Below are 12,097 nucleotides of genomic sequence, written 5' to 3'. Positions count from 1 at the left end.
CCCAAAGAAACTCCAGTGCCCAGCTAGAGTCCCAAACTTTCTTTTCATTTGCCTTTCCCAGTTGGGATCTTGTTACTCTAAATCAATATGCAGCAAGGGAACACAACAGGAAAGGCAAGACCAATGACAAATGCTCCATTTTCATAAACCAGATTTCATTCAACGGAACAAAAAGCTGAACTAAATCTGATTCTCCCAGCTAGCAAGAGGCTTCCATTTGCAGAAAAAAGGATAAAAACTATTCCTGGACACCTGGCCCACCCCCTTTTCTTGACGCCTTTCAGGTTTTTCCTCCTCAGAATCCATCCTGCCCACACCGGTCCTGCAAAGGATAGAATTAAATAACATGTAAACATGATAAAAATGGTGCCAAACTTAAAAGTGAGAACTTCAAGTTCTTCCTTTTAAACAGCTCTCAGCCTAGGGTAAGGGGAAATCCACCAGTGAGGAAAGAAGGCAGAAAGATTTGCTTAGATTTTAAAGCCATTTAAGGATTAGTCTTTTTTTTCCTCGTCCTTGCAAGGTCTGATGAGTTTTTCCAGCTATTTAGAAATGCACATCATAGTCCTGCATAGCAAAGCCTCCACAGCCATCCGTAATTTTATGCCCTCTATGCATTCAAAATTTTAATTTCATACATGTTTCACAACCTGCTGCTGTGATTTCATAGTCAGAGAATATCTAGCACAACCTACAAACACATGCACATCCATCAAGCACAGATACAAAATAGCTAAATACAGGGCTGACAGCAACCATCACTTGATATTGATTATTTTTTAGTTCAATTTTTTAGGCTATTTGCATGAAAAACATATCAATTAAACCACTATAAGCTACTAGCCAAGTCTACATTCCACATTTGTTTGCCCATGTTGAAACCCCCAATATGTTGAAGCAATGGGGTTCAAAACGTTACCATCCTCAGCTGCTCATTGCAATGACTCACCACGGGCGGTCACCCCATGGGCAAGACAGCAAAAAGCCACGCGTGAGCACATCTCAGCCATGCCAGTGCAAAGTCCCGCAGCTGCACTGACACTTCACCAGACATTGAGCATTGAGGACTGCAAAACATTGCGCCAAAAAGAACGGGAAAAGCTCAGAGCTCGTATTCTGCCCGCTCTGCGCTGGGGCAGACTTGTGTTTAGCCTAGCGTTAGCCAGGACCCCCAAGACCTCATCAACAGAGCTGCTGCCCAGCCAGTCCGTCCCCAGGCTGTATCAGTGCAGGGGATTTGACCATCCCAGGGGCAGGACTTTGCATTTGTCCTTGCTGAATTTCATGAGGTCCCTGTCAGCCCACTCCTCCAGCCTGTCTAGGTCCCTCTGAATGGCAGCCCTGCCCTCACGTGTACAGACTGCACCCCCCCAGTTTGGCGTCATCTGCAAAACAGCGAGCATGCACTCCACTGTCTCCTCCTTCGGGTTGTTGATCTTAAACAGGGCATGTCCCAGTATAAACCCCTGCAGTCCTCCACTTGGAATGAGCCTCTAGGTAGAGTACAAGCCATTAACCACTACTCTTCGAGCCCAGTGATCCAGCCAGTTTTTCACCCAGCTGGTAGTCCGTCCGTTTGGAGTTGGATCCCAGCTTGGATACAAGGATCTTCTTGGAGACCGTGTCAAAAGGCTTTCTACTGGCAAGCTAGAAAACATCCATTGCACTACACCCATCCACAGATCTAGTCATTTAATCACAGAAAGCAAGCAGGTTGGTCAGATATGATTCACTCTTAGTAAATCCATCCTGGCTATTTCCAGTCACCACCTTCTCCTTCATGTGATTGGAATTGCTTCCAAGACGGCTTGCTCCCTGATCTTCCCAGGAGTCGAAGGGAAGCTGATCAACTTTTAATTCCTCTTCTTGCTCTTTCTGAAGATGGGTCCAACAGCGGCCTTTCTTCAGTCACCAGGGACCTCCTCACTATTCAAACTTTCAGAGGTGATCCCTGACTCGATCCTTTTCCATTACTGGTATTTCCTCTACCCCTGCTCCAGGCACACCAGCCTGAGAGACCTGGGCAGTGAAGACTGAGATGAAGAAGGCACCGAGTACCCTCACCCTTATTACTTGCATCTGCTGTCACTAAATCACCCACCCCATTCACCAGCAGGCCCACATCTTCCATGTTTATTCTTTTGCTGCTTAGCAAAAGTTTTCAGGAGTAGGTATTTTGCCCGAGTAGGTCATAAAACCTTGGCGTTTATGTTTGAGCTCAGCTGTGTACCCGGACCCCATTTTTGAAAAAACTATCATGATTTTGAAGGAAGAGCTGTAGTTTATTATTTGTCCACACAGCTGTAGGGTTGCAGCTATATAAAACCAGATATTTCTCTGGCTCTGAATGCATTGCATGGATACTAATTCTTCCACTTCTGACTGCTTACCATAGCTCTGGGCTAAAAAAAGGGATCACTGCCAGGAGGTAGGCAAGAGAACTCTGTTAGCTTAAAAGCAGCACCAGCAGCAACCATCTACCTGTATGGAGTCTGGCTCATACATAAAGAAAAAAGGATGAAATAGATGGAGAGATGAGAAGATAAGGGGGAAGGGAGTGTCAGTTCTTTGGAAAAGAACTAGGAACGCTGCAGGTGGAGGCAAACAGGGAGAACAGTCACTGGGACAGTGGTGATGCTTTAGCTTTCTGGTAAAAACAAACCAAATAGCTAACTTGGTAATATTAATATCAAGTTTCAGGATTCACTGATTTTTAAATATTTTTTTCTACAACTGCCAGACGTCCAGAAAACCTAGTGAGACAGCTGCGAGTTTTTGCCTGCATCAAGGTAAGCATAACCCTGGCAGAACTGAAGTCTAAAGGAAAGACGAATTTACTGCTCTAAGTCAGTCATTACTGTAACTCACCACAGCAGATCTTGGTCGCATCCAAAATGTAAAATTGGTTTTTTTGTTTGTTTTGTTTCTCTGTGGTTTTGGTTTGTTTGTTTGTTTTAATGAAAAATGAAGACATTAAAAAGAAACAGGACAATAGTAAGGCTGGGATGCAATAGTCCAGAAATGAGAGAGGAAGATAAGCCAAACATTCAACACTTGGAAATTGGGCAAATCACTGCCTGAGTGAGCAAGCCCGGCAGAAAAATTAGGTAAGAAACAGGGGTAAGTGAGAAAGTCAGCAGAGCTTGCAAAATAAATTCACGCTGAGTTTATCTAGACCTGTTGCTGTTTCATGAGGCTCTATTAAAATCCAGCTGAGAGCAGAGGCAACTGAGAACTCTCTCCAAAAACCCAGGGATCAAAGTCGAGTTTCCAGTGGACAAGTATCTGAAGTATGAAAAACACTGTCAACTCAGTTAATCTGAAAGGTGGTTGCTTGTCTTATTGCAGAGAAGTGAAAAAATTAATGGGCTTTGAGATCCTACTGCCAAAACGCTCCACTGAATGGACTGAGACACCAGTTGAGTAATTTGTGCCGCCGTTGACCTTTCTTCAGACTTCATTCTCTGTGCCTATTAATCCACCTTCTAAAATAAAATTATTACAATATTATGTTCTAGAGAGTCTTTTAAAATCATCATTATTCAGTCAGTAAAAAGCAAGCAATCTATAACTTGCCTTTTTTTTTCACTTTTTGCTCAAAACACTATTGCTTTTTTTATTATTATTACAGTATTTGATATTACTACTTGCCTTAAGGAATGGATACAAGATCCATCTCCTGGGGTTTCTGAGAAAAGCTTTCAAAATAAATAATAAATAGCAACTGTTCATGAACCAATCAATGGTGAGGAAAAGAAAGACGTATGAAAGTACAGTACTAAGTTGTGTATCTGCTATAAATTATTGAAATTAAAGAGAAAGCTGGTAAAATAGTCAAATTTAACATTCTGCAGTAATTTGCCTGCACTTATATTTTATCATTTGCTGTGGCAGAGGTCAAATATTCCAGTTGCTTAATGTCATAGAGTATAGCAACGGATTGCACAAGCAACAATGTTTAATTGCTATCATGTACACATGAAAATAAAAAATTAGGCTAATCTTTTATTCCAACCATGAGACTGATTCAAATTTACCAATCATTAACATTAATTGACTGCGATTCAAATCAAAAAGCAACAGCTGCATCCTGTTTCCTCGGCTTTGGGGAGAGTGGTGTTTTTGAAAATAATAAATTTGCATTCGCACAGTTCTTATTTTTAAACATCAGAAGGAATCAGTCAAAACTGTGGACGACTGTGCAAGCTTTACAAACCCTGCTTGCTTTTTCTAAGCCAGTGTGTATTATGTCAGATAAAACAGATACAGTGCACTGGTACACATTAAGATCAGCATATTAGCGGTGACAGGACAGTGCTTTCTTTTAGAAGGACTAATTATAGGTTTATATGTGCTGAATGCCCCAAGTAGCCTACATAATGGAAAGAATTCAGCACATATTCCAAGTGATGCTAAACTGCAAGAACGGACATGCTAATCTCAGCAAAGCTTTTGATGACCAGCACATCAGAAAGCTTAACTTCGAATTCCAGCAGGCTTGGCTCAGCCCTTCCTCCTAGACGGATAAATAGGGAGGTTCATGCAGCTCACCGCACAGGTGTCTTTAAAACTGAACATTAAAAACCTGGTGGCTGATCTATCCACAGCAGATATTTCAGATTCTACTGCAATTCCTAAAAGTAGAATTTTACTCAAATGCACCTGCCAAAAAATGCTCCTTCCACCTCTGGTGCTGTGCAGAATTTTCCACCCAGCCAATTTCCACAGTGGATGAAATGGTCCTGTAATATACTGAGACTCCAGTAAGAATTACTTCAGCTCGTGGTATATTTTTCCCTGAATAGTTTCCACCAAATGCTCTTGGACTACGGTAACGCAGAGGAATACAGGAACCGCTCCCAGAGCTGCCTCACTTCTATCAAAGGTCAGTGCTAAATACTTCAAGAATCGTTTTGATGGGCAGGTTTTGGGGGGACATTCGCCCATAAAGACGTTTGCTTACTTTTCCATCGACAGCTAGTAATATCCTGAAGCCCGTTGTTTTTTATAACTCTATCTAATTTGAAGACAAACAATGTCTGTATTTTTATTTAATAAACCTAATCTTTAGTAAAAATAATAATAATAAAACAACCTACCACTCTCTTGGTGTCAATGATTTTCAGTGGTAATGAGTTCCACATGCTTATTATGCAGTGTAATACAAATTTATATGACTTTAACTAGTTTTACGTTTCTTGCCTTGCAATTCCAATAAATAACTTCTTGTATTACGGCAAAAGAAATATCTGCTTTATATTCTGAAAAATAGTACTGTATATTTTTATGCACCTCGGGAACTCTTTTCTATTTCTTTGCCTTCTTTCCAAGTGAGTCACAAACTTTTCCATTTCTCTTAATAAAGAAAGCTTTCCACATCTCAGGCTAATTGTGTTTTCTAAACATCTTCTCATTCTCTTGTCACCTTGTTGAAATATAGGGCAGTCAGAAATAAACACAAGAATTCAAGGAGGAAATAATGACATAAAATAGATTTATATAATGGCATTTTAACATTTGAATAATGTTTTTACCTCAGATGGGGAGGTATGGGATACGATCACCATAAAATTGTTTTTGTGATGGATCCTCACGTGAACTACACCTGAACTAACTTTATCTGGCAGCAGAAAATTCCACACAGGATCCAAACGTACCCAGAACCAGGGCGAACACTTGGGCTGTTAGCCCGTACTGAGCTCCATGCCACCGCAAGCATGCACGTAGTTGTATTAGCTGCAACAACTGCAATAATTACTGCCTAAGAAACACTCCTCCCCTACCTGTGTATATGTTTGGCTGACTTTGACTCCTGCACAATAAGTAATGGCTTTCACTAAGCAAAATAAGCAAAACAGTATTTACAGAACTGCATCTTAAAACGCTATGGGATCCTCAGACTGGAAAGCACCATTATAAATGTGTTTCACTGCTTTTAGATCCTTTAACATTACAGATCTTTAATATCTGTTTCAAGAGTTGTCCCAAGATAAGACATGCCACTTCTAACACTGAATGTGGTTAAAAGGACTAGTAGAAATATTCAAGTACTGCTTTTTCTTTTATAGAAAAAAAAGTATGTATACATGCATATACATATGTATAGCAATTTGTAGGACAGAAATTTTATTTTCCTTTATGGAATTGTGGCACGTCGCTAAATAATACTATTATCTGATTAAATATTCCAGTTAATCCAGTTAATTTCTGACTATGAAAGTAAGGCTACAGACTACAGCATCTTTGCAACACTATAAACAGTTGCCTAAAAAAGTAAAGGGTCCTGAAGTGGTGGGAAGAAATAACCGCTCGGGGACAGAACACCCCCCTCATTCCTGCTGCTGGTGCTACCTTCTCCCGTGTCACGCTTACTAACCCTATGTAATCATTGCAAAATATTATCTCAAAATAGAGCATTTTCCCACTCACAGGATCTTCTTTTTCAGTTTATGCCACAGCGCAGCGATGATGCACAGAAATACACCAAGGTAAAGCATCTTCCTCAAATATCCTACAGGTACCAAAACGTGGATTAAAACTCAGCTGCCTCACAGCAAAGCCAGCAGTCGGTGGCAACTCACATCATTTACAGTTTCATCACAACGCTCCCTACCCTCACACACCAACAAAAAGCACCCAGAAAACTAGAAACTGTAAGTCATAGCTTTTGTTCGTCCCTCTTCTCACTACCACCTCCCCTTGAGAGCGAAGCACACAGGCGTGTTTTGGATAAGAACAAACAATAAGAAAGATGCATTTCATATTCAAGAGTACAAAATGAAACGGCACCGTGACAGTGCAAGGCAGTTTTCTAACTCTCCTAAATTACCATCTTAATCAATAAGCAGGGAGCTGCAATGCACTGCAAAATAGAAAAGCGGCATGACAACATGCAACAGAAGCAATCTTAGAAGTTCACAGAAACATAAGAAGAATTTTTTTTAAAAGTGCTGCTTTCCCCCCCACACAGTGCATGTATGTGAGTGATTTTATTTCTTCCCTTCCCCCAACGCAACTTTAAAGTAAAAACATTAATTAGAAAAACTGAGACCGTTTGATCGATGACAACACTGAAAATTTAGAACAAAGGCTGACAGAAATAACCTATTTCCACTTGGCAATTATAGCACTTAAATATCGTGCAGACACCTGTAAAATCTCGGTGCCACGAGATGTATTTCTCAGCAGGGAGGACTGCAGATTTAGCAGACTAAGCAAAGGCCTGGTAGCCGACAACTCCCGACTTCTAAATCTGCATCCGAGTGTGAATTGCTGGGTGATGCTGGGCAAAAATTTATCTTACTTCCAGCTTTCTCATTTACAGTCCGAGTGAAGAAAATTGTAAGGATTACAGCAGGGTTAGTACAACATTTTGGAGACATTAGCATTTGCTACAAAACATCAAGTTTAATATTAAGGGAAATGATGTTAAAGATTATGCTTGTGGATCATACAAATAGAGAAGGACATTCAAAGTTAAGGGGTTTACAGGATTTTCCCTAGTTTTGTGTTTGATGAGCAGTCTCTGCATTAAATACAGTAAGGGTGCCTTACAGAAAAGCGAGCAGTTTTAACATGGTTGCCTGCTGTAATAACCTTTTTTATTATTAATACAAGCTTTGAGGAGAGATTAAATAAGAGAGTCACATATTTGATTTTCTTGCATTACAAGCACATAGCTAAAATCACCACTCAGGATTTCCAGTATGAGGCAGTTTGTGCCTCACAGAGATAAGAAATTCAAAAAAAAAAAAGGGGGGGGGGGAGAAAAAAAGATATGCAAATATTTCTGTTAAGTTCTAATTATTTTTTCCCCTGCAAACAACAAATGCACAAATGCTTCGCGTTTTCTAAAGCCAACTTCCCCTCCTGACTGACGCTGCCTGTTCTTTATCATCCCCTGGTAGACACCTCCGCCCTCCCCCCCGACTCCTTTGGAGCAGTATTGACGGTGCACATTGATTCTCTCTGCAGATATAATAGTTCTTTCGCTGCTGCTGCTGCTTATAATTATAGCAACGTGTGTCACTCAGTAATAAGACATTCAATTATTCTTGGCCCCGTGAAGTGTAACCCTTCAACTCACGAGACCAAAAGCTAGGAGCTTCAGCCCCCCAAAACATTATTCTGTTGGTTTTTTTTTTTTTAAACTTTGCCTTGCAATACCGATTCTCACTGGCTACTTCTAACCGCAGGAGTTTTCACTGCAAGGAACTGCTGCCAAGCTAACACAATCAGTCCCCTCAGCAAAGAGAAAAAAAAATAAATCTCTTTTCCCACTAAATACATTTCCAACCCTCCGCATCATAACAACGCTAGCTAATTATAAAGAAACAAGGTTGTCCCGGAGTTTGACATAAAATGGGGGAAAAATTAACAATGACGTAACAGCACTGGCAAGAGAGAATTTTAAAAGCGATATGAACAATCTTTAATCTTTTATCGACAGATTTCCTCTAGGAGACTTCTTTCTGAAAGGCAAAAATCACTGCGTTGTCCCTGCTAAAATCTCTTAAAATAAAAAGAATTAACTGAAGCTTACCTGTACTGGAATGTCATATTTGTAATTTTTATCTTTATTTCCTCTCCGTGGCGAATTTCTCCAGTCATTTCAAAGAGTTTGTTAGCCATTTTCTCATAAACTTTGGCATTCCTTTTAGTTTGTTTCAGCTCATCAAAAAATTCTTCCCAAACCAGCATTAAACCTCTCATTTCTGCATCAGTCCAGTTTCTGGCCCTCCTGTGTTTCTCAGTCTGAGAAGAGACAATGTAACTGGGAATTTCTGCTGCAGCCATTGCTGACTGACCTAAAAGGGTTTTAAAAGAGGACACTTAATATAGATTGAGTTTTTAGTTTAGGTTTTTTGTAGTGCAAGACATGCATATGTGGATAAAGAATTTGAATGACAACAGAACATATGAAACCTTTTTGCAACAGCTTGAAGCTTGAGTGCACAAAATGGGGCCTACATCTGACAGGCAGGAATTTAGTTAAAAGCTTTTAAACAGAGAAACGTCATTTTGATGTCACGTTTCCATAGCAACAGAGCAACTGCATAAGCTACAACAACAAAAACCTTTTAACTGAAAGCCAAAGAATCAGGACAAAGTTGACAGGCCATCAATATTAAAGCTTTTAAACACTTTAGGTTTAACAAAAAAAAGATCTATGCAGCCTTTGAGAAGCTACTTTTAAGTTTCTACTTCTTTTTTAGCTTTCCCTTACCTTTTAGGCAGACAATCTGCTAGCAGGGGGTCATGGTCGCCTGAACGAGCTTTTAAGTTGCGCCTTGACAGACTCTCTAGGAGGTTGCAAGGACTGAGGCCACGTACACAAAAAAAGCTTTTTTTGCAAAGATATTCTGCAAAAAGCTTCAGCCAGCTTTATGAAAACTATACATCTCTAAGCTAATAAATGTTTAAGCAGGCAGGCTCATTAAAAAGGAGCCTGCATCTGGGTTTAAGAACATGCACAAAATTGTATTTAAGTGTTTAAATATAGAGAGAAATGCATACGCAAATTCAATATAAAGCCACTTTTTTTTTTCCCCGAGATGTTTTGCTGCTGATAAGCACACACTGCAGTCCTGTCAGTATGAATTTGCCTTTGTAGGTATGTATTACTGTATGTGTATTTTGTATTCCTAGTAATTTAGATGCTATTTATGCAGCCTGTGTTCTGCCTTAGGACTGCAGCAGAAGCATTTCACCTGCTTTATGGGGAACCTAAAAGGATTATTCAATGAGTTAAAAAAAGGCTGCGAGATGCTTAGAACTGTGAATAAATTGCTTTGCTGTAAAACAAGCATTTTGAGCTGGCTTCTATATAGGGCTAAATTCTGCCAGCAGTTATACCAGAGAAGCACCGCTTATTCATCGTATTAAATATTGTGCAACACAAGCAGTGGGCCAAATTCTGCCCCCGCGTACTCTCGTGCAATCTGACGATAATCTTTCACAGAACAGTGAGATGAGATGCAGGAACTGCATTAATTCAAGCAGTACGACCAGCTAAAGAGAAAGATGTTAATCTCCAGAGTCCCGATATAACCGTGTTATATAAAATACAAATAAATAAACCACGGACCTTTCTTATTATTATTTTCTGTTTCAGCAATAACGACCTCACTGCGGGGCATTTCCTGAAGATTAATGACAGGCAGGGGTTAATGGCCTGAGGCTCACCCAGTCAGTCGTTAATCCCCAGGAAATGTTCTGTGCCTCAATCCTTAATGCTTAAGTATCCTATAAATTGTAAGTCTTCTCATAACCACATCCTCGATCTTAACAATAGTTTGAAAATGCACAGCTTGGTTTGCATCCTGGAGATGGCAAAGAGAGCACATAATGTTCCTAAAAGGTACACTAGTAAAATGGGTAGTATCGTTGCCTTCTTTCTATTTTATTTATTCTATTGTTTATTACAAAAGGCACAACAGCATACCATGGAATAAGGGGTGGGGGGGGATATCACATATACTGTACATAGGAACTTCCACTGCTCCAGCCCTGAACATGTCTCTGTCAGAAATATACCTGCTGAGTCACTGGCTTCCTAAAAAAAAAAAAAAAGAGAAAGAGAGAAAAAATCCCCTAGCTTCCAAATAACTACTTTTAACTACTAATATGACAGCCTAGCATCCATTACCTTTAAAAATGTGTAAATAGCAGCATATGTTGTGATGATGATCTTGCATGGTTTGTCTCTTGGGTGGCCAGCTGGGAGACATCACATGATCAGGGGACAGATGGTGGTCAGAAGAGGATCAGCTGGTGACAGGTTCATTTTATTAATTTATTGTTTTGTTTTGTTTTGAAATTCCCATCACTTAACCTTGGGCTCCATGCAGCTATGTTAATATGTACCGAACGCGGCTGGCTGCCGGGGCTGGCGATCATCAGGACAAGTTTAAGGAAGCAAGACAGTGTCTGAGAGAAAAACCCCACCGGTGTAACAAGACTCTTGTTAGGGTGCTGGGTCTGACTTGGGACCAATGCACGCCACTGCAAAGCCAGGCTTGCTTTTCAACCTTTAATCATCCGTTAGAGGTTTGTTTTTCCCCTCCAGACCTTAATCCACCTAGGTTCTGAACTTACTGATTAACACCACTGAAAACTATAGCATGATACATATACACTGTAAAAAACCCAAAGAAGGTCTCTGCTTTAAAGGGTTTTTTAAATCCAGTTTCAAGCACGACAACCAGGACAGGGTGGGAGAGAACCTGGCCAGCTGCAAGTTCTTTCTGTGATGGTCCACAACCATTCCTTCCCCTTTTCATCCACATGTGCCTGGCATATGTGCGGCTGCTCCTTGTGCTCCGCACCGTCTGCTGGGGCCGTCCCGGCCCCCGGCCCCAAACCTGGGATCCTGCAGAGGGGGGGGGCGGCCGTTTCCCTGTACAATTCACATCTCTTAACTTTTCTATACACTGTTTCCTATTAGTGTAATTGACAGATTGATATAGTGATATAGTGCTCTTAAACATCTGTTAAATAAAAGAAATGCTTTCTAATAATACCTCCCTTATTCCCCTCCCCTCAGCACCAGAAGGGAATCTAAGTTTCCAGGACTCAGGTTTTATCCCCTCCTCTGAGAAAGTCGTTGATATTAATTATGGAGACTCCGCATGCCTCCTCTGCCTCGCTGAAGCACACGTGCCAAGTGGTTGATAAAGTGACTGTTTTCCTACGCGGAGCTGAAAGCAAGGAAAGCTTTTTTACCCCCAAATAATCCCTGCAGTCCTCACCAGAGCCAGGGGAGGAAAAAACCACTTCTCCAGGCTGTGCCTCTCTCTGCTGACGTTCTGCAGATCTGCACGGTCCCTGGGAGTCGCTAACCCCTTGTCCCGGCCCCCCGTCAGGAGGAACAGGCAAACCTTTGGGGGAAGAGCAGCCCTGTGACGGCAGGAGGGCTGTCCCTCCCCAGGATGGGGGCATTCGAAGGAGATGCTCCATTAGCACTCTTGCCCCTCTCAAGCTAGAGGCCAGACAAGATTTGTCATCTATCTCACGACTGGCTGGTCACCAAACCCAGAATAACTGCTGGCACGAGGAGTTGTGCCTCTGCCAGACCCAAGGCACCGATGCACCTGGC

General features: G+C 41.2%; 1 protein-coding gene across 1 annotated transcript in view; it reads right to left on the bottom strand.

Annotated features, from left to right (window-relative positions):
- The window catches only part of MSANTD1 (Myb/SANT DNA binding domain containing 1), a 34,003-nt gene that overhangs the window by 11,522 nt on the left and 10,384 nt on the right, over positions 1–12,097 (bottom strand). Inside the window, 1 exon segment of the mRNA XM_075150519.1 lies at positions 8,543–8,807. Within this exon segment, the coding sequence (XP_075006620.1) occupies positions 8,543–8,807 (265 nt within the window).

Source organism: Calonectris borealis, chromosome 4, assembly GCF_964195595.1.
Source record: "Calonectris borealis chromosome 4, bCalBor7.hap1.2, whole genome shotgun sequence".
NCBI classification, from domain to species: domain Eukaryota; kingdom Metazoa; phylum Chordata; class Aves; order Procellariiformes; family Procellariidae; genus Calonectris; species Calonectris borealis.
Note: the sequence above shows the minus strand (reverse complement) of the source record. Positions and strands in the feature narration are given on the sequence as shown.